General features: G+C 45.4%; 1 protein-coding gene across 2 annotated transcripts in view; it reads right to left on the bottom strand.

Moving 5' to 3' along the window:
- Positions 1 to 467: 467 nt before the first annotated feature.
- Positions 468 to 23,563, bottom strand: part of ANKS6 (ankyrin repeat and sterile alpha motif domain containing 6) — a 60,824-nt gene continuing 37,728 nt past the window's right edge. For both annotated transcript variants that reach the window (XM_061200199.1, XM_061200200.1), the window contains exons 13-15: positions 20,944 to 21,011; positions 17,561 to 17,677; positions 468 to 5,845 (exon numbers count right to left, since the gene is read on the bottom strand). In XM_061200199.1, the coding sequence (XP_061056182.1) occupies positions 5,741 to 5,845; positions 17,561 to 17,677; positions 20,944 to 21,011 (290 nt within the window). In that variant the 3' untranslated portion in view covers positions 468 to 5,740. The remainder of the gene's footprint in view (positions 5,846 to 17,560; positions 17,678 to 20,943; positions 21,012 to 23,563) is intronic.

Raw genomic sequence — 23,563 nt, 5'->3', positions numbered from 1 at the left:
ATTGGGTCATTTGGGAACCACTTGCCTGGTCCAATCTTCATCTAAAGTCTGAGTTCCCCTCTCCAGCTGCCCTGGGCTTGACCAGCCTCTGGGGCTCATCTGGGGGATGCTCTCCCTTCTAGGTAGCCCTGGTCCCTGGAATGTTCTTCCTCATGGAGTGCTGGCCCTACTCCCATGGTCTCCCCAGTATCGTTGCTCCCCACTCTGGGGCCCCACAGACCTTGGCCTCATTCCACCTGTTTTGGGCCTGGGACCCATGCTACCTTCTGCTTCCTGAATGCTCTATAGGGCTGAGCACAGCCAACATGAGACACTGAGAGCAGAAGAGGTGGAGATGAGGGAGCCCCCGACTTGTAAAGACTCTCAGCAGAAACAAAGAGAATCTCCAAGCCATATATGTATAGTATTATAGTATTTCATAAACACCGCCCTACCAAAAAAAAAAAAAGAAAATTGTGAACAAGCCATACAGACTAACAAAGTTTTATTTGTTTTGTGTTGGCTGGGCTTATCCCAATTCAACATTTCTCTCTGTGCTGAAAGGCAGCAAGACAGCATGGAGAGAAGTGACAGGTGAGGCCTGCATTCAAATCGACCATCGCCTGTTACAAGGTGACCTTGGTGAGGTTAATATCTGTGTGCCACACTCACCAAATTGGTAGAAAGGGGATTTTAAGGCTGCCTCACAAGATTATCATGAAGGAGGTGAGGCAACGGAAGCACCCAGCACACCATAGGCACTTGCTCCATAACAGTTCTCACTGGAAGAAATCTGAGCAGCATTTTATACCTTCGATGAGCAAAATCAAAGTGAGAAGACAAACTCACCATTATTTAATATACATTTGGCAAACAAAAATCCTTCAAAGAATCAAATCTCTGTATGGAAAAACAATAAAATAGTAACAAAAAGAAGTGTTGGATGTTAAGGAACATGGAAACACACAGTAGAGCTGAAACAAAACAGCACCTTGGTCTCTTATCAAAGGATCCAGTGGCCCTGCTGAGGCCAAACCCTACCCCAGCCACCTGGACAGTGGGAACAAGGTCTCCCGGAAGAGGATGGCCATGCCCTGTGTCTATGAGCCCTAGGGAGGCAGCTCCAACAGGAACTAAGACTCATGGGGGCTGGCTCAACCCACTGGGTAGGGAGGGCCCTGAAGAGGGGCCCTGGGTGGTCCCCACCTTAGGAAGGAAGCTGAAGAGGGGACTCACCACCCACCTCCCCCAGGGAGGAGATTCAGTCCCTGGCCAGTCCTTCAGAATCTGGTATCGACTTTTGTCAGGGAAAGCATCAGGTCTCCTTACATGCTGAACAGGATCTGTTGGTTAATGAGACATGATTACCTTGCCTGAACAAAGCACAGATGGTGCTTCACAACACCTTCAGTCTGGGCTGCAGAATCTTCCCAGGAAGGGTCCCAAGCCCTCAAGAGGTGCTTTCTTGGAAGGTCAGCGTAGATGTTCACAGCTGTCTAGCCCGGGCCTGGCCTGCACGGCACTGTCCTTAGGCAGCTCTGAGGCAAGAGCAAACTGAAGGGGTTTCCTGCTTCCTCTCTGCCCCCTGGATCAGCCCCTGTGATCAGGCTGGAAGGCCTCCCTTCTTTCTGTCCACCTTGCTGGGAATCCCAGTGACACAAACACCAGAGTCAGCCACAGCTGGAGGGTGGGGATTCACCACCAACCCTCACTTCCTCGGGGCTCCGATACCAGCAGAGCCACCTAAGCTGCTGCCACCTCTGGCTGGAGGCTGCTGCTTCTGGCCTTGCCCACCCAGCCCTGGCTACAGCAGGGCAAGCGGGAGGCGGGGTGGGGCGGGGGAGAAACAGAAACAGAGGATTTCAAACAGGCGACCATCATGGAGATTTCTCACATCTGCAGAGCTCCACATGGTGTGAAAAGGGCTTTCACCTTCATCTGATCCTCAGCGCCTTGGGGAGCACTATCCCCGTGTAACTGAAAGGGAAACTGAGGTTCATGGAATGGAAGAAATATGTTACCCATTAAGAAGTGGCTAAGCCAAAACCCAGTGCTAGGACTGACTATAGATTCAGTGCTCTTCCAGGTAACAGACTGCTGCTATGCATTTCAAAGAAAAGAACCAAAAATTGGAATAACAGGTATCTAACTTAACCCCCGATAATATTTAACCCAGAAATGTTATATGCCGCCTGCCTTCTCACACACTGTCCCATCTGGGGAGCCCTTTCTCTTCCCCACCTGCCAGCTGTGCTGACTTACCCTTTCAGACCCAGTCTTTCCAATGGGGCCCACCCAAGCCGAACCTGAGCCATCACGCACGACGTCCTCAGAGCCGTGGGCCCAGCACACGCCTTTACTGTAAGACTCCTTACGGGCACTACAACGTCTGACTTACATGCTTGTCTCCTCTAAGATACTGTGGATTCTTTGAGGGCAGAGATGAGTGTTTTTCATCTCTGGATCCAAAGCACAAGCACAGGGTGGGCACAGGGTAAATGCTCAGTAAATATGTAGTGAATGAAAAAGTAAATGTTTTCCCGGCAAAACTTGCAGCGTCCATGTAATGGTCTGGCACTGAAGCAAGGAGGTGGGAACCTTCTCCTGGCCATTGGGGGACAGGGCTTAGACACCCAGCACTCGCCAGGCAGGACACTGCAACAACACTGGGAAATGATGTCCCTGACCCTGCAGGAGATGCCCTGGATGCAGAGCCCTATGAGCAGGATCCTGGTTCTCTCAGTCAGGGGACTCCCTCACCGTGATGTCCCACTGCCAAGCAGAGAGCTGCTGGAAAGAAAAGAAGCAATTACCAAAGACCCCTGATCCAGCTGAAGGCCTCGAGGGCCCCTTGGGCCCACTCCCAGGTGCTGTGAGGCCTCATGACTGCCACTGCCCAGTCAAAGCAGGGCTTCCCTAATGGTGTCCAATGAACCTCAGTCTTGCAAGAGTGCCATGAAACAGCATTCTGTGATCTAACGTATGGGAAATGCTACAAGCTGCATGGCCCCCTTCAAGAGACACGCCCCCATGTGTGGCATGATAAGGATTCTGAGGTGTCCTGCAGCAAGCATCATGTAACTGGGCTTTAACCCAGTGTCTGCCAAACCTATTGATCACAGAGCCTCACCCCACTGTCATGTATACATTTCCTCCCCCTTTTTTTTCTTTATGAAAAACCTATTAACATCCTGTGGAACTAGGGTTCCAAGGAACACACTTTGGGAAATGCTGATGGTCAGCAAACAAGGAAAACACTGTGGACCAGAATAGCCTCCTGGAGTATCACCAGGAAGGGGGTGATCATGGTCCAGAAAGGGTGCCGGGGATCTCTCACCAACCAGCCCACAAACTGCCTGGGAGAAAAAACTTTAGAACCACTGAATCCAGTGAAAAAGACAAAAAAGGCATCTGTCCTGAGCCTGTTTTCCCATCTGCAAAATGAGAATAATAAGCCCTGCTCTGTCTGGGGTCATTAGATGAGATCGTGGAGGTGTGCATTTGTGGAATGCTGACCCCCAGCACAGCTCCTGTGTATCACAGGTATTCAATCATAGGGATTCAATCAAACTTACCCAAGTGAAAGCTGCACAAATATAGGGGTGATGAAAAGACCAGGAGGACAGCAAAGAGTGGGCACAAAACCTCACAGCACCTCACTCAGGGGCCCATGTGTATTCCAGGGGCAAACAACCCTTGGCCTATCGATAGCCTCTGAAGATATGAGTACGTTAAAACAGCGAGAATCCCTGGTGCCTCTAGCCCCAGGAGTCTATAGGAATTGGTGGCAAAAGCACGGGCTCAGAGTCCACTAGATCCGGTTCTCCGCCAGCTCTACTCCTTCCGGGCTGCGGAACTGGCAGGCAGCTCCAGTCCTCCGTGTCTGTTTCCCCGGCGTGCAGGATGAGGCTAAACTATGCCAGCCTCCAGGCTTCTGGTGAGGACAGATGACACTGGGTTCCAGCTGCTGCACACAGTAGGTGCTCAATGACTGTGTCTCCTTAAAGAAGGTTGGGATGCGAGGAACATTTATAAAGGTGTCTGTCAGTGATGGCTAAAACAAAGCCTCTTCTCTCCAGTCATGTGGGAAGCTGGCTTTTATGGGTGGGAAGATGGGAGGATGAAGGAGGAACAGCACCCATTGGATCAACAGACAGAGGGAGAACACGATGAGGCTCCAGGCAACATGGTCAGGACTCCCTCTAGAAGCCAGCAGAGGGTGAATGGGCACTCACGGCCGGGGGAGGGAGAGATGAGAGGCCACATCTCCCAAGGAGACCAGCATGCAGCCAGGCAGAGCTCACGGTAAAGATGAGAACTCTGCAAAGGCCGCTATCCATTGCGCATGTCCCACAGGCCAAGTGCTTGACGCATGCTGGCTCTAAGCACCGACTTACCCGTCCCTGGCCACACAGCTGGCTAGCCGCGGGGCTGAACCAGAACCCTGAGCCTGAGTCCAGAGCACACGCTCTCTCCACTCTTCCGTGCTGCCCCTCGAGGCTGGGACCACCATTCCTTTCTTCTCTTGCTGTCCAGGTCCTCAAGGGTGGGGACTGGCTCTGACTCATCTCTGCACCCCCAGCACCCAGCGGTGCTGGTCGAATGAATTACGCACTTGAAGACATTTCAGAAACCTACTGGACTCAAAAGTCAGAGTCCCTTTCATAGAATATGACACGGTAGAAAACTACACAGGCTGATTCCCTTCTGAGGAATGTAGCCTTAGAAGAAATTCTAAATTCTTCACTTCTTTGCCTAGAAAATGTGAGTACCCAAGTCCTTCTCCAATGTAATATATTAGGGTCTTCTGCTCCCACTCAAAGTGGAAAAGCCCTACTGTGATATGGGGTGAGCAGCGTGGAATATCAGAGCATTGTCTTGCCTGATGACAGACAAGGAAACTGAAGGCCAGGAAGGAAAAGGGATCCCTCAAGATCACACTTTGGGCCTCGCCATTTTTCCTACATAAAAGGCTGCCTTTGCAAGAAAGAAATACGCATTCAACATATACATCCTGAACAGCTGTTGTACGCTGGCTGCAGCAGGTGCAGTGAAGTGCTAGAGCAGAGCTATCACACAGAGCAGTAAGGGCCCCAGAGGCTGGAGGAGCTAGTTCTGCGTAAGGGAGTTGAGAAAGGCTTCATTTGATAGGTGACTTGGACCATTAGGGACAAGCTAGAAGTTCTAAGGGAAGATGTGGAAGAGTGGCTAACCTACTGCCAAAATATGTGCTCCCCCATCTAAGTACAGAGTTGTTGCTGTGAAGCCACTATCTGAACGACTACACGTGGGGCCACGTGACTATGAGTGGCCGACGGAACGTGAGCAGGAGGAACCAATGGAATGTGAGCAGTTAAGAGCAAAGCAGTGAAGAAATGGCTGTGCCTTCTTCACCATCCCCTTCCCCTCTGCCGGCCAGAAACAAAGCCTCCGAGGCCCCAGGAATGGCAGAGCCACAGATGAAAGGAGCTGGGTCCCTGAATCACCGTGTGCTTCTGCCGAGCGGACGCAGCCATACTCGATTGTAGGGGAGAGTAAGTCTCTACTGTGTTGGAGTTTGTTATAGCAACAAGCAACACCAACTACTACAGCAGGGAAGGGAAGACATATGTTCCAGGCAGAAGTACTAAGGCACAGCGGTGTGACAAAAACATAGTGTGTTTCAGGGAATGGGAAAGGTCTGATGGTGGCTGGAGCACTGGCCATGTGAAGGGGGTACTGAGATTCAGAAAGCTCACGCTGGTGACCACAGGAAGGAAGGTCACGTACAGGGATTGTTTCCAGGGGCCCTGGTGTTGCTGGCGCTGCTCTCGAAGGAAGAGTGGAAGTTGTGAATGGTTTCCTGTAAAATTTGTCTCTCGCGTCCCTGTGGAGGAAATTGAAGACAGACACAGAAAGTCTTGTTTAATCTTTTAACCATTAATTCAATTGACACAGTGCTGTTTAACGTTTAACTTATACTTGAAAAAACCATGGGCGTCTTGGGGAAAACAAATTACCTAATTGAAAGAGTACTGAGTTTAATAAAAACATCCTGAGTCAGAATCTCCCCCAGCACCCACAAACACAGCATGCCAGGGCTGGAGAGGCCCCCAAGATGCAGGGGTCCAATTTCCCAGATGAGGAAGGGCAGTAGAACCCAGGGAGCAAGAATGACTTGCCCTGGGTCACTTGGCCCGGAAGGGACGTCTCCTACCCTGCCCTGTGCATCTTTCCAGCCCTCATATCTCCAGGGACTTCAGAGGGAGCCGAACTTTCTGATACAGAGTGAGAGTTTGAACTGCCTTTACTCCCCCTTGTCCAAAAGATGACAGATTCGTCTTCACAGTGATTTACTTCTCACCCCATCCTTGCAGACCCCCCCCCCTCCTAGTTGCTGCCCTTTACACACATATTTTGAGATGGGAAAAGAGGGGGGATGTGGATTTTTTTTAAGCCCAAAGAACACCTTCACTGAATACGTAGGCGAGAGGCAGTGATATATAGAGGTGAAGAACAGAGACTGGAATCACACAGCCTGGGTTCAAATCCCAACCCTCCCATTTACTAGCTGGGTGACCTTGAGCAAGATACTTCATCTCTCTGGGCCTTAATTTCCTCATCTATAAAACGAGGATGATAATTGTACCTCAGACGGTTGCTGCTGACATTGGGCTGTGGGTGGGCAGCAGGAGGCCGGCATATCCTGACCTCAGAGGGCAGCAGTGTAGATTAAACATATATTTTTTAAACCAAGAAATAAATGTGGTCAAAATGTAAAGCAAATTAAAAATGAATAATCTCTGGCAGACTGTTTTCTGCCAAGAGTGGAAAAAAAAAAAAAAACTCCACCGAATGAGCCTAGACTTTAAACTTTCTCTTCTTTTATTTCATGGACTGCCCTTTCCAGATCCCCAAGCAGAGAACCTCTAGTGCTGACGAGGCCTCCTGGACACTTGGGAGGGCAGAAGAGTCTCCCTTCACACAATCCTTCCAAGTCATTCTTCCAAGACAGCTGGGAAAGTGCCATCAGGATTCCATCAACACACACCTAAAGGCAGCAGGGAAGAGGACAGAGCATTGGAGGTGGGGAGGTGGGGTCAGAGGACCCCGAATCCCTAATCCACTACTCACTCTGTCCCAGGCATGACCCCATGCTGCTGAGTTTCTGTATCTGTAAAAGGGGGATGGTATCACATGCTGGGGCTGTGATGAGGCTCAACCTGAGATAATGAACGGGGTGACACTGTGCAAACTGCAGAGGGCTAAAAAATAAATAGAGGGGATGACAGCCATGTCATTATTAGACACCACCTTAGCCTTAATTGCCTGAGAAATGAGGTCAGAGCGAGACAGGGTTCCAGCACACTATGCTTCCTAACCTCAGGAGGGAGCCGTAGATGATGAAAACCATAATCACTCCCTGCATCCACAACTGATTGAAGATGATAATGATAACTGCCCTTTAAAAACCCCCAAGTTTCAAAGGACCTGCCTGATAATTCTCAAAAGGAAAAAAAGCAAATGGCCATTAAAAGTAGAAAAAATGTTCAGTCTATCTAGTAGTTAAAGAAATACAAACCAACACAAGGCATACTTCTCGGCTTATCAAATTAATAAAAATTAAAAAGCAAATTGGTAGTACCCAATGCTGGCAAGGGTGACACTGGAACTTATAACCGCAGCTGGCGGGGGTGTTCACTGGCTCCTGCTGGAAGGTATTTCAGGACAAAGTACCGTATACCTTGATTTAGACTCTTTGACTCCATAATTACACTTTTTTTAGACGTCTATTCTGAGGAGATAATTAGAAAGCCTTATACACGAAGTTGCTCACTGTAGCACTATTTATAGAAAGTTTGGATATCTACATATCCAACAAGTAGGGATTAAAAAAAAATAATTTTAGTACATCCTTGCAAATTTATTTTATTATATTAAAAGAGTTCTTAATGACATGGGTAACTGCATATATTTACCGTTAAACAAAGTAAGTAGAATGTAAAATTATAGATCCAAATTTATCTCAGCCACATAAAGAAAAACATTCAGCACAAAACACTGCAGAGCGATCTTACCAAATACGAACAGTGCTGGCCTCTGGGTGGTTGGATCATGACTCCTTTGAAAGTTTTTTTCACCTTTTTGGCACTGTGCAAATTTAGTAAGACAAATATGCACAACTTTGAATAATCACAAAAAAATGGGAATGGAAAGAAGCAACCGACTAAAGGTGAAACTCAGACCATCATTTCTGTTTAAACTTCTCCAATATAGCACTTGTCTGAAAGTATATATCACAACTCGGATACTGGGGTGGGCTCACCCGGAAGTCAAATGGTTTGCAGGCTGAGGGTCCACACTGCTTTGCTGATATTTTTATGGCTGAGCCAGGTTTTGGGCGAATATTCATTAAAAAAAAATTTTGAGGAGGCGGAGTCAAGATGGCGGTGTGGGAAGACGCGGAGTTAGCGTCTCCCCACAACTAGGGCGCCTGCCGGCTGCTGGTGGGGGACTCTGACGCCCAAGGAGATGGGAGGAACCCGAGAGTGAACCGGTAGGATGTAGGGGGACTGAGGGGGGAGGAGAAGTGGAGGCCAGACAGGATCAGTGCCCCTGAGGCCAGGGAGATCAGGAGAGGCAGGTGGGAGGGACTCTCCGGGAAGAGCGGGAGAGGAGTGGAGGGCGATCGCCGGGCCCACATGGGCTGGGGAGTCTGCTGAGCTCCCAAGCCGGTTCCCCCCATTCCAAAGCCCCATCCAGATGGTGTGGGTCCTGGGGGCATAGGAGGGAGGCTGGGGAGATCAGGAGTGGCAGGTGGGAGGGGCCATCCCAGGAGGAGCAGGAGAGGAATGGAGGGCGACTGCCCCACCCACTCGGGCACAGGAAACCTGCTGGGCTCCCAGGTGAGGTCCCCTGCCCTCTGAGACCAGAGGTGGGGGGCACACCTGTGTCCCTTCTGTTCCTTGAGCCTAAGCCTCACCCCCCACAGCCCCCAGGGCCTTTTCTAGCCCTGTGGGTCCTGAGCATTGGCCCCACCCACCACCCAAACCTCGCCCTTGCTTAGGCCCCGCCCTCCACAGCCAAGGCCTCCCACCATCCCGCCCCTTTTTTTTTTGCCACTCCACGTGGCTTGTGGGATCTTGGTTTGCGAGCCTGGGGTCAGGCGGAAGCTCCTGCGGTGGGAGCTCCGAGTCCAAACCACTGGACTAACAGAGAAACTCAGACCCCAGGGAATATTCACTGGAGTGAGGTCTCACAGAAGTCCCCATCTCAGCACCAAGATCCAGCTCTACCCAATAGCCTACAAACTCCAGTGTTGGAAGCCTCAGGCCAAACAACCAGTAAAACAGGAATACAATCCCACTCATAAAGAAAGAAAAAAAAAAAAGGAGACGGCAAAAAAATATGTCACAAATGAAGGAACAAGGTAAAAACCTACAAGACCAAATAAATGAAGAGGAAACAGGCAATCTACCTGAAAAAGAGTTCAGAGTAATGATAGTAAAGATGATCCAGAATCTCGGAAATAGAATGGAAGCACAGATTGAGAAAATACAAGAAATCTTTAACAAAGATCTAAAAGAACTAAGGAAAAACAAACAGAGATGAACAACACAATAACTGAAACGAAAAATACACTAGAAGGAATCAATAACAGAATAACTGAGGCAAAAGAACGAATAAGTGAGCAGAAAGACAAAATGGTGGAAATAACTGCCAAGGAGCAGAATAAAGAAAGAAGAATGAAAAGAATTGAAGACAACCTCAGAGACCTCTGGGACAACACTAAATGCACCAACATTCAAATTATAGGGGTCCCAGAAGAAGAAGAGAAAAAGAAAGGGTCTGAGAAAATATTTGAAGAGATTATAGTTGAAAACTTCCCTAACATGGGAAAGGAAATAGTCACCCAAGTCCAGGAAGCACAGAGAGTCCCATACAGGATAAACCCTAGGAAAAACACACCAAGGCACATATTAATCAAACTAACAAAAATTAAATTCAAAGAAAAAATATTAAAAGTAGCAAGGGAAAAACAAAAAATAACATACAAAGCAATCCCCATAAGGTTATCAGCTGATTTTTCAGCAGAAACTCTGCAGGCCAGAAGGGAGTGGCAGGATATACTTAAAGTGATGAAAGAGAAAAACCTACAACCAAGATTACTCTACCCAGCAAGGATCTCATTCAGATTCGATGGAGAAGTCAAAAGCTTTTCAGACAAGCAAAAGCTAAGAGAATTCGGCACCACCAAACCAGCTTTACAACAAATGCTAAAGAAACTCCTCTAAGCGGGAAACACAAGAGAAGAAAAAGACCCACGAAAACAACCCAAAACAATTAAGAAAATGGTAATAGGAAAATACATATCAATAATAACCTTGAATGTAAATGGATTAAATGCCCCAACCAAAAGACATAGGCTGGCTGAATGGATACAAAAACAAGACCCATATATATGTTGTCTACAAGAGACCCACTTCAGACCTAGGGACACATACAGACTGAAAGTGAAGGGATGGAAAAAGATATTTCATGCAAATGGAAATCAAAAGAAAGCTGGAGTAGCAATACTCGTATCAGATAAAGTAGACTTTAAAATAAAGGCTGTTACAAGAGATAAGGAGGGACACTGCATAATGATCAAAGGATTAATCCAAGAAGAAGATATAACAATTATAAATGTTTATGCACCCAACATAGGAGCACCTCAATACATAAGGTAAATGCTAACAACCATGAAAGGAGAAATCGACAGTACACAGTAATAGTAGGGGACTTTAACACCCCACTTACACCAATGGACAGATCATCCAAAATGAAAATAAATAAGGAAACACAGCTTTAAATGACACAATGGACCAGATAGATCTAACTGATATTCATAGAACATTCCACCCAAAAGTGGCAGAATACACTTTCTTCTCAAGTGCACATGGAACATTCTCCAGGATAGATCACATCTTGGGTCACAAATCAAGCCTCGGAAAATTCAAGAAAATTGAAATCGTATCAAGCATCTTTTCTGACCACAACACTATGAGATTGGAAATCAATTACAGGAAAAAAACTGTAAAAAACACAAATACATGGAGGCTAAACCATGCACTACTAAATAACCAAGAGATCACTGAAGAAATCAAAGAAGAAATTAAAAATACATAGACACAAATGACAATGAAAACACGACAACCCAAAACCTATGGGATGCAGCAAAAGCAGTTCTAAGAGGGAAGTTTATAGCAATTCAATCTCACCTCAAGAAACAAGAAAAATCTCAGATAAACAATCTAACCCTACACTTAAAATAACTAGAGAAAGAAGAACAAAGAAAACCCAAAGTCAGTAGAAGGAAAGAAATCATAAAGATCAGAGCAGAAATAAATGAAATAGAAATGAAGAAAATAATAGCAAAGATCAATAAAACTAAAAGCTGGTTCTTTGAAAAGATAAACAAAATTGATAAACCCTTAGCCAGACTCATCAAGAAAAAAAGGGAGAGAACACAAATCAATAAAATTAGAAATGAAAAAGGAGAAATCACAACTGACACGGCAGAAATACAAAGGATTATAAGAGACTACTACAAACAACTATATGCCAATAAAATGGACAACCATGAAGAAATGGACAAATTCTTGGAAAGGTACAATTTTCCAAGACTGAACCAGGAAGAATTAGAAAATACGAACAGATCTATCACAAGTAATGAAATTGAAGCTGAAATTAAAAATCTTCCAACAAACAGAAGTCCAAGACCAGATGGCTTCACAGGCGAATTCTATCAAACATTTAGAGAAGGGCTATCATCTATCCTTCTCAAACTCTTCCAAAAATTTGCAGAGGGAGAAACACTCCCAAATTCATTCTACGAAGCCACCATCACCCTGATACCAAAACCAGAAAAAGATATCACACCAAAAAATTATAGATCAGTATCAGTGATGAACATAGATGCAAAAACCCTGAACAAAATACTACCAAACAGAATCCAACAGCACATTAAAAGGATCATACACCATGATCAAGTGGGATTTACCCCAGGGATGCAAGAATTCTTCAATATACGCAAATCAATCAATGTGATACACCACACTAACAAATTAAGGAATAAAAACCACATGATCATCTCAATAGATGCAGAAAAAGCTTTTGACAAAATTCAACACCAATTTATGATAAAAACTCTCCAGAAAATGGGCATAGAGGGAAGCTACCTCAACATAATAAAGGCCATATATGACAAACCCACAGCAAGCATCATACTGAATGGTGACAAACTGAAAGCATTTCCACTAGGATCAGGAACAAGACAAGGATGTCCACTCTCGCCACTCTTATTCAACATAGTTTTGGAAGTCCTAGCCACAGCAATCAGAGAAGAAAAAGAAATAAAAGGAATACAAATTGGAAAAGAAGAAATAAATCTGTCACTGTTTGCAGATGACATGATTCTATATATAGAAAATCCTAAATATGCCACAAGAAAACTACTAGAACTAATCAATTTGGTAAGGTTGCAGGATACAAAATTAATGCACAGAAATCTCTGGCATTCCTATACACCAGCAGCGAAAAATCAGAAAGAGAAATTAAGGAAACACTCCCATTTACCATTGCAACAAAAAGAATAAAATACCTAGGAATAAACCCACCTAAGGAGACAAAAGACCTGTATGCAGAAAACTATAAGACACTGATGAAAGAAATTAAAGATGATACAAACAGATGGAGAGATAGAACATGTTCTTGGATTGGAAGAATCAATGTTGTGAAAATGACTCTGCTACCCAAAGCAATCTACAGATTCAATGCAATCCGTATCAAACTACCAATGTCATTCTTCACAGAATTAGAACAAAAAATCTTACAATTCGTATGGAGAAGAAGACCCGAATAGCCAAAGCAATCTTGAGAAAGAAAAATGGAGTTGGACGAATCAGGCTCCCCGACTTCAAACTATACCACAAAGCTACAGTAATCAAGACAGTATGGTACTGGCACAAAAACAGAAATATAGATCAATGGTACAGGATAGAATGCCCAGAGATAAACCCACGCACATATGGGCACCTAATTTACGACAAAGGAGGCAAGAATATACAATGGAGAAAAGACAGCCTCTTCAATAAGTGGTGCTGGGAAAACTGGACAGCTACATGTAAAAGAATGAAATTAGAACACTCCCTAACACCATACACAAAAATAAACTCCAAATGGATTAAAGACCTAAATGCAAGACCAGACACTGTAAAACTTTTAGAGGAAAACACAGGAAAAACACACTCTTTGACATAAACCACAGCAAGATCTTTTTGACCCACTCCTAGAGTAACAGAAATAAAAACAAAAATAAACAAATGGGACTTAATTGAACTTAAAAGCTTTTGCACAGCAAAGGAAACCATAAACAAGACAAAAAGACAACCCTCAGAATGGGAGACAATATTTGCAAATGAAAAAACAAAGGATTAATCTCCAAAATATACAAACAGCTCATGGAGCTTAATATCAAAAAAACAAACAATCCAGTTAAAAAATGGGCAGAAGACCTAAATAGACATTTCACCAAGGAAGACATGGCCAAGAGGCACATGAAAGGATGCTCAACATCACTAATTATTAGAGAAATGCAAATCAAAACTACAATGAGGTATCACCTCACGCCGGTCAGAATGGCCATTATCAAAAAAGCTAGAAACAATAAATGCTGGAAAGGGTGTGGTGAAAAGGGAGCCCTCCTACACTGTTGGTGGGAATGTAAATTGATACCACCACTATGAAAAACAGTATGGAGGCGCCGTAAAAAATTAAAAATAGAACTACCATATGACCCAGCAATCCCACTACTGGGCATATACCCTGAGAAAACCATAATTCAAAAAGAGACCACCACAATGCACCACAATGTTCACTGCAGCACTATTTACAATAGCCAGGACATGGAACCAACCTAAATGCCCATCGACAGGTGAATGGATAAAGAAGATGTGGCACATATATACAATAGAATATTACTCAGCCATAAAAAGAACGAAATTGAGTTATTTGTAGTGAGGTGGATGGACCTAGAGTCTGTCATACAGAGTGAAGTAAGTCAGAAAGAGAAAAACAAATACCGTATGCTAACGCATATATATGGAATCTAGAAAAAAAAAAAAGATGGTACTGATGTACCTAGTTGCAGGGCAGGAATAAAGAGGTAGACATAGAGAATGGACTTGATGACATGGGGTGGGAGGGCAAAGCTGGGGCGAAGGAGGTGGCAGTGTGCAACCTGTGCTGGTTCTTAGAAAGAGCAAAGAACTTCTCAGGCCGAGTGTGGCTTCCAATAGCTCTTTGGACGCCTGGGGCCTCGGCTCTTCTGGGCTGGACCCACCTGACCCCGACTCCTGTCTCCTTCTTGATTGCTCTAGGGCAGGAGCTTCTCCTAATGTTCATCCTTTTTCTTTTGAAACTCAAACTTGGCCAAAAGAGTACCCATTGCGGCTCAAATGCTCTGTACACATTTGAAAACTCAGGACACGTGGGAGAGGAGAAGCCCAGCTTTCCTTGTCCCCTCAACCCCATGTCTTTCTAGCTGTGGTCCACAGCATGCTGGAGGGTTGTAGAATCAATTGAGTAGTTCATGAGTAGCATTTTAACAAGCAAAATAGAACAGAGTAGAAAATATCAACATTCTTTACAGGCAAGAAGGCTAAAGCTTGTTTCAGTTGTATGGATTTACATGTAACAGGGAAGATACACTTGCTTTTGTGATATTCAACGTCTCCCAATCATACCTTTGCTCTAAGATGCACTTGACACACAGTCCTCATTTCCACAGGACTTTGGCACTACTGACCCTTGAATAATAGGGCCATTCTCCAGCGATTAGTTCAGCTCGGCCCCTTCCCCTTGCACCTATCTCCACGTGGGTTTGCCTGACTTTGCAGGGTGGATGCTACCTGTGGGGAGGACATGGGTGGAGTGGCATGTTGGATGCACCTGGATCTTTCAGTTGGGAGATGATCAGCTGGGGCCCCCAAGGAAGACCACTGTATTGGGTTGAATGTTTGTGTCCTGTGTTGAAACCCTAAGCCATCAATGTGATGGTATTAGGGGGGTGGGGCCTTTGAGAGGTGATTAGGATTAGGTGAGCTCATGAGGGTCAGGCTCCCATGACATCATCGGTGCCCCTATAAGAAGAGATAAGAGAGATTTGCTTCTCTCTGTTATTGGTCACATGGAGGCCAGCAGGAGGAAGGGTCCTAACTTCTGAGCCAGAGCCTCCTTACCATCACTCACCGAGTCTCCTCCCCAAAGCCCTTGCACACTTGACTGGGTCACCCTCAACCACCCTGGGAGCCTTAATCTGTCCCCTCTGGCCTCCCCTCACACCAGGCATCTTTCTCTCCATGCTCCAGCCACTCCTTTAGTTCTTTAAATGCACCACACATCTTCTCACTGCAGGGCCTTTGCACACGTGCTGCCCTCTGCCTGGTCTGCACTCTTCTTCTACCCCTTTGCCAGGTGGTTCCTGTCTTCCTTCACATCGCAGCCCTCCTGCCCTTCCTCGGGGACGTCTTCCAGGCCCTTGCCTTACCAGACCCCACTCTAAGTCAGGAGCTCTCACAACACAATTTGCCTGTCCCGTGCCTGTGGATTATACCGAGGCAGGATAGCAGAGAGGCCAGGACACAAACTCTGGGTTCTAATCCTGCCTCTGCCACTTACTGACTGTGTGATCTTAGGCAAGTTCCCTGATCTCTCTGTGCTTCAGTTCCCTCATCTGTAAACTGGAAACAACCTCAGCGTCTTTCGTGAGGGTTACACGAATGACTAGATGTGACGTGCTCAGAGCAATGCTGGGCACTGAGTGATATTCAGTGCTCAACACCCACACGGTGCCTGGGACATGGCAGACAGTTAAAGGGAGATTTCTCATGAATAAATCAATGCTCTGAAGACTTTAGGGCTGGCTTCAGGTGATCCACCCGCGGTAAGCCACCCTGAGGCTTCCGTTCCCTAGGTGAACCCTTCCCAGCAGCCGAGACCTGCCCACCTTCTGCTGCTCAGGTCGAAGGGCAGGGCAGAAACGGTGCTGGTCTCCGAGTCGGGGCTCACTGCCCCTCTTGGAGCCTCTGCTTCCCTATCTGTAAAGTGAGGCAGCAAGGGTCGCAGGACAGGTGAGCAGTGTTTAGGAACAGGCCACTTGCAGAGGAGAAAGAACACACAGCAAAGACCTGCAGGAAAATGCTTAGGCTTGCAGACACCTGAAGCAATGCCGACTACATCACTTTGATGGACGACCTCACAGCCTACACACAGGCAAAACAGTGACGACCACGATGGCAAGAAAACCAGCCCCCAACCTGGCGAGGCTGCAGGGCTGGAGGAGCTGCTTCCGCACAGTGTGATGCTGCAGGAACCAGTGAGGAAGACCCCCTCCCCGCCCCCGACTCTGCTCCTGGGCTGCGCGAGGAGAGTGTGAGGGTACCGGCCTCCCAGATTAACTGAGGAAAGGTATGCACAGTGATCTGTGAATGATAAAATGTTACGTGGATATTTACTTGAGATTGTCACTACAGGTCTGTTCAATATTTCTGTGCCTACCTGGCAATGTATAGAAAGAACCATAAAACAGTCACGATCTCTAACATAATCTTGTATTGTGGAACACAGCCTGAAGAACAAAACAACAGAAGAAAAAGCAAAAAGGCAGAGATGTCCATTCTGGTACTATTTACGACGGTCAAATCCCAGATTTTACCCGTCACTATTGTCCAACAAGTGGGGAGCTGTTAGGCAAAGTGTGAAACAGCAACAGGTATGCAAGTATTTATACGTTGTTGCTTGAATAAGAGACCAAAAAAAATCCAGCCCACGTTAGGGAAAAAGGCAGAAGGCAAAGGAATGTGAATAGCCCAAGAGCGACTGTACAACTGTCTGCAGAGTGAGTGGTGCCTCGCTTCTCCTGTGTTCTGTTTGCTTGTTTGTTTTTTGCATATGTGCCTTTGGGTGGGTGGATGGGTGGGTGGGGGCATTGCTAATCTTTAGCTCTAAAGCTGGTGAAACAGAAGTTGAACATTAGACAAAAATGCAGGATGCCAACAACAACAACACTGACTGACAGATCTCTGCGTGCCAGGTGCTCTGCTGAGCATTTCAGTCCTGGCAGCCAGCCCATCACCCCCACCCTACAGACAAGAAAGCAAGGCTCAGAAAAGGGTGTGACTTGCCCAGGGTCACTGGAAGTGGAAGAGCTGGGATTCAAACCCAGGTCGGCCTGACTCTGGGGCCTGTCTTAATCAACTTCCACTGTGCTCCGGAGGGCAAAACCCAGCCCGGTGGGGTGAGATGACCGGAGGGAATGTTTTAGCCAAATCTAAGGAGAAACCACCTTATGGGAAGAGAGATCTCGAAAAGGAACAGGCATACTCAAAGGTAGTGACCCCTCGGCCTTGAGAGGTGTTATGAGTGGGGCTGGTCTCCACCAGGTGTGGGGGAGAGATGAAATCAGACCATGAAGGTCCCTGGAACACTGGGGCCGAGGATCCTAGTGAAGCTCTCAGCTGTTGGAAACAGGAAAAAAAAAAAAAAAGATTGAGAACAATACCTTGCCTGCGTTCAGTTCAGAAATCGCTGCCAAAATCTGCTGCCTGGATCCATCTGTCTTAATACCCAGCTCCTTCAAGTCACCATCGGTGAGCGTGAGGAATGCTTCCATATCCACCTGGGAAGAGAAAGGGGGATTTGCTACTATCTGCTCGGTGCCACACCTCTTTTTCCCAACCACAACAGGACTATCATGATAATGAGCTATTAGTGCTTATTAGTAGTGAATTAATTATGATTTACTACTTCCAATTCCTGGCTTTATGCTGAAAGTTTATTTGAAAACATCATTAAAAACGAACCCTCAGGACTTCCCTAGTGGCGCAGTGGTTAAGAGTCCGCCTGCCAATGCAGGGGACACGGGTTCGATCCCTGGTCTGGGAAGATCCCACATGCCACGGAGCAACTAAGCCCGTGCGCCACAACTACTGAGCCCGCATGCCTAGAGCTCGTGCTCTGCAACAAGAAAAGCCACCACAATGAGAAGCCCACGCACTACAACGAAGAGTAGCCCCCGCTCGCTGCAACTAGAGAAAGCCCGCGTGCAGCAACGAAGACCCAACGCAGGCAAAAATAAATAAAATAACAAACAAACAAACAAACAAAAACAAAACAAAACAAACAAAAAAAGAACTCTCCTCAGCTCTAGGCCTGGGATTTTTAGGAGAGGTGCATTCTGGAAAGACTCTGAAAACGAAACAAGTAAGGGAAGTCTCTGAGACAGTAATTTGGGTGACTAGAGTGGTAAAAAATCCAAGTCTTGCTATTAGAAAGTTAATTCCAATGTTGCTGCACTTTTAACAGTATCGGATACTGCACAGAAAATATGAGTATATGGCAGTACTCACCATGTTTTTTCCCCCCCCAAGGACAAGAGAGATGCAGACTGTGGAAAGACAGAGTGAGAAAATAAACAAGCAGAAGCAATAAAGGAAAGAAGGGCCATTGGTTTTTACCAGAAAAAAAAGGGCATCTCAAAGCTGTTCAATCCTTGGTTTTTACCAGAGAAATTCTAACATTTCTGTCATCCCTGCCTAGGCCTCAGCTCCAGGAGAAATTTCTTCCCTGTCTTTATCTCTTTTAATAGTCACTTTACTTTCCTGGATTTAAAAAAAAATCTTGAACCTGGTTTGAGTTAGTGGGGAAGGGTCTGCTCCCTTATCCAACATCAAGCTCTCCCTGAGATGCAGAGAGGGCCCCTCTGATAACAATAAGCTCCCTGAATCCCTCGGGGACTTTACAGATCACAAGGCGCTAACGGGCTGAAGGAAGAGGTGACATGATTTTGACGGAAACCACCTGGCCCCGGCCCTGCTGGATACTCCCCTCCCCCACCATCCCAGACCTGTGGCAGAGACCCCACATCCAGCTCCTCAGAAAGCACGGAACGCATAAAATAAAAGCAGGCAGCCATCAGCAAACAGTAAAGATTTTTTTGACGATGAGAAAAATCGCCACTGAAGTTTAAGACATCAAGGAGGCAGGAAGGACAGACTGGATAGGGCAGAAAAGCAAACCAAGGAAGAAAGCCACAGCACCCCTTACTGTTTCTTGAACAAAAATACAAACTCCTCCGATTTTGGAATTTATGAATTAGATAAGATTCTAATGACCAAATAATTCTGCCTTCTCAATTAATAGAGAAAATGTTAAATAAATCAAACTGACTAGGTTGAGTTCATCCGCCCAGTGAGGAACATTTCTCTTGCCATAATTTAGCTTGAATTATTTTTATAGAGACTGGATTTTCTTCACAACCACAATGCCTTTTTTTATATTGGCTTTTGGCTTTTATTCTGAGGCAGACCCTTTTAAATTTAAACATGATCTGTTGTATTTACTTTGAATGCCAATATACTGTGTATTACCCAAAAAAAAAAAAAAATACAAACTCCTCAACTGCGTCTCAAGCTTGTTGGGGACAATGAGTGACTCTTGTGATTGCTACAATAACTATGACAGTTGTCATGTACTAAACTGGGCACCAGAATGTTCTAAGCCAGTGATTATACCCTGGTGGCTAATGGGCCCACTGAGGAATTTTATTTGGCCAGCAGTAAAAATTTTAACATCTTATTGAGACGTAATTCACCTACCATACAATTCACCCATTTAAAGTGTGCAATTCAAAGATTTTTAGTACACAGTTATGCAACCGTCACCACACTTAATTTTAGAACATTTTCATCACCCCAAAAAGAAAACCCATACTCATTAGCAATCACTCCCATTCTATCCTCCCCACATTCCCTGGCAACCACTAATCTACTGTCTGTCTCTATAGATTTGCCTATTCTGGACACTGTATATAAATGGAGTCATACCATATGTGGCCTTTTGTGACTAACTTCTTTCACTTAGCACAGTGTTTTCAAGGCTCATCCATGTTGTAGTGTGTATCAGCATTTCCTTCTTTTTCATGGCCTAGCTACATTCCATGGTATAGAGATTACACGTCTTATTTATTCATTCATCAACTGATGGGCATTTGGGTCGTTTCCACTTTTTGGCTACTATGAATAGTGCTGCTATGAACACTCTGTGTGAACACATGCTTTCAGTTATCTTGGGTATATACCTGGGAGAGGGATTTCTGGGTCCTAAGGTAACTCTGCTAAACATTTTGAGAAACTGCCAAACTGCAGAACAGTAATTTTTAAAAATGTGATTGTGAGGGCTTTAAAGCAAATAGGAACTCTCTTAGACTAACACAGACGCTTTACATCCAGATACTGAACACAGATTCATTAGGATTTGCTTTTTTACCTGCTTTAAACCTAAGAACCTGCCAGGCAATCCCCTTCAACTAAAAGGACAGAAACAAACTTTACTAGAGAGAGCAGAGCTCAAAATTATAAAATTCTATTATAATAAAACAAGCCATAAGGTCCCCAGGATTTCACTGTTATGAACTGAACCAAATGTGCTGAACAAGAATTCTATTTCCTCAGCTATCTCAGTGAAAAAGATCAATCTAGGCTTACAGGATGACAACCTCCATATTTAGACAACAGTTTTATGGTAAGATATAAATTGACATTCAAAAACAACATCCTGGGCTTCCCTGGTGGCGCAGTGGTTGAGAATCTGTCTGCTAATGCAGGGGACACGGGTTCGAGCCCTGGTTTGGGAAGATCCCACATGCCGCGGAGCAACTAGGCCTGTGTGCCACAACTACTGAGCCTGCGCGTCTGGAGCCTGTGCTCCGCAACAAGAGAGGCCGCGACAGTGAGAGGCCCGCGCACCGCGATGAAGAGTGGCCCCCACTTGCCGCAACTAGAGAAAGCCCTCACACATAAACGAAGACCCAACACAACCAAAAATAAGTAAATAAATAAGCCTACACCTTTAAAAAAACAAAACAAAACAAAACAACATCCTTACCTCTTGCTCCTCAAAAATGGGCTGATATTTCTCAAGTGATAATTTCTTAAGGATTCCAGTCAGTTCATCTTCAAGAGGGAAAGAATGTAAAATAAGATATTTTAGCATTTGGTAAAATGTATCAAGAGTGATCTTCAAACTTTCATAAAATAGTAGTAATCTTATTTCGAAATTCTACCAGAAACCCCAACACAGAAAGCAGATCTAAGCTGCGTTCCTGGGGATGAAGCTGAAGGTGGGTCCCGAGCCACCTGTTGACCATACTCTTCCCTTAGGGCAGGCTCTCAGCATTTGCCAAAACCCCAGATTGGGCTATGAAGACAGAAGATGGGGGGTCAGTTCATGGCCAGGCTCCAATGGCTGACTCTCCAATGGCGGCAGCATCAAGTTCTTGGAGTTCTAGCTGCTAGGACTAAAACCCTCCCGTCTGTCCCAGAACAATTTTTAATTATGATTTCTTGACTGTTGTTAGCTACAGCTGCAGTAAACACTAATGCCAGCAGTTCTCAGCTAGACAGAGAAAGAACTGGAGAGAACAGGTAGGTGGGCTTCAGACCAAAGTCAAGGTTTGCCTCAAGCGTTCAGAGGCTGTGAGCTTCCTGAAGGCAGGGCGTGTTTGAATGGAACAGCAGAGCCAGATGGGCACAGACCAGGGGAAAACAGAAGATTGTGAGTATCAAGTTATCAGAGCAGGGAAGATAAAGAAGGAGACAAAAGCAGCATCTGAGGGGGCCTTAAGAAACATTCATTCACACATTCGATAAGGATTTATCAGACTAGGCACTGGGGACTCAATAGGGACCAAAGCAGACCATAAGCAGGCTGTCAGGCTCAAGGCAATGAGGAAGAACAGGGCAGGCTGGGGGAGGTTGACAGGGGATGTGAGAATGTTGTTTTATAGAGGGTGGTCAGGGAAGGCCTCTCAGAAGGAGATATTTGAGCAGTAAATGAAGGAGTGAGCTGTGCAGATATCAAGGCAAAGAGCACCAGGCAGCATCCAGGCAGTGAGAACAGCAAGTGTAAAGGTCCTGGGGCAGCGGGGGCAGCTTACAAAAGAGTGGACTGGAGGTTAGGAGGTCAGAGGTCCTTTTATTCACTCATTCATCATTCAACAGTGGCTACTACTGTGCCTACTACATGCTGGGAATGCAAGGATGGAAACGTCCATGCTGTGAAGGAACTCAGTGTAGCTGGGAAGATATAATGAAGAGGATGACAGCTGATGCACAGTGCTCACTGTCAGGCACCCTGTATGGATGATGCATCTGCTCTTAACAACCCCATGAGGTAGACCCTCTTACTGTCCCCATTTACAGATGAGGAAGGCACAGAAAGCTGGGTACCATATCTCGGGTGAGGTCACACCACTAGTCCATGGTACAGCGGGGCTTCAAACACAGTGGTTTAGCTACCAGGCTTCTGCTACACACACTGCTCTGCCACTTCTCCCACTGGTGATGAGTATATGGTGAAGGGCACGAATAAGGGGATCTGGGGACAGAGAGGACAGCTGACCAGCCCAAGGGACCGGACAGGCTTCACAGAAGAGGTGCTAATGAGCTAGGATGTATGAGATGAAACGAGTCCCAACCCACACACAATCTATTATAGGTTCATGACGCCTATCATGCTTTGCTCCTGTCATTCCCTCCACGAGTCTCTCTCCACAACTGTGTGCTGGTAAATGTTTAACAACTGGATTTCTGGGAGGGGGAATGTACGCACGTATATAAGTACATGATTTTACTGATTTAAGGATGTATGTGCACAATTTACATATAATAATAAATTACACAATACTCTGTATTATAAATTCCATATAGCCAATGCCTTCACTGCATTTCTGGTGTCTCACTGAATGCCTTCATTGATTTTTGCCTTACTCTTGAAGACATAGCCAATGAGTGTAGCTCCTACATGAAGGCTCACTAATGCTTCCGTTTACGTGAACATGCGAGATGAAATGAAACAATGAAGACATACGTTGGAACTTCATGTGAGCAACTTTGCTGAATCAGATAATGGTTTTCAAAACCTTGAAGAATATTTTCTCAATTTTTAATGTTATTCTCAATATAACAGGTTAAACAGTTAAAGTTTAACCTGTATAATTAACACTGTCTCTGTCACTGTCTAGATGACATCCAGATGCTCTATAAAACATTAAATCAAGCCCTAGTGGGTATTTGCTGATTTTCGTGGTGTAAATGCCCCATTGTGGTCAATTTCAACCTACCAACATCATGTTCCTGGAAGTGGAATTGGGAAAGATGCACAGCAGTAACACATCAATACACAGTATTCCCACCACGTAGATAAAAGAGACATAAAGAACCTTAAGAGAACAGGTATTAGTAAAACGCACTAAAAATTAGTAAATAATATATTTTGTTTTAAATGCCACATACCTTTACATGTAACATAATCAGCTTAATTATAAGTTCATGCAGTTTGACTTTTTTTTGTCTTCTTTTTTTTTAAGCATTTTTATTTTTATTTTTTAAAACTTTTTGTCCACACAATGCAGTATGTGGGATCTTAATTCCCCGACCAGGGATCGAACCCGCACCTGCTGCATTGGAAGCATGGAGTCTTAACCACTGGACCGCTGGGGAAGTCC

This window comes from Eubalaena glacialis, chromosome 9, assembly GCF_028564815.1.
Source record: "Eubalaena glacialis isolate mEubGla1 chromosome 9, mEubGla1.1.hap2.+ XY, whole genome shotgun sequence".
Classification (NCBI taxonomy): domain Eukaryota; kingdom Metazoa; phylum Chordata; class Mammalia; order Artiodactyla; family Balaenidae; genus Eubalaena; species Eubalaena glacialis.
This window is presented reverse-complemented; position numbering and strand designations above follow the sequence as displayed.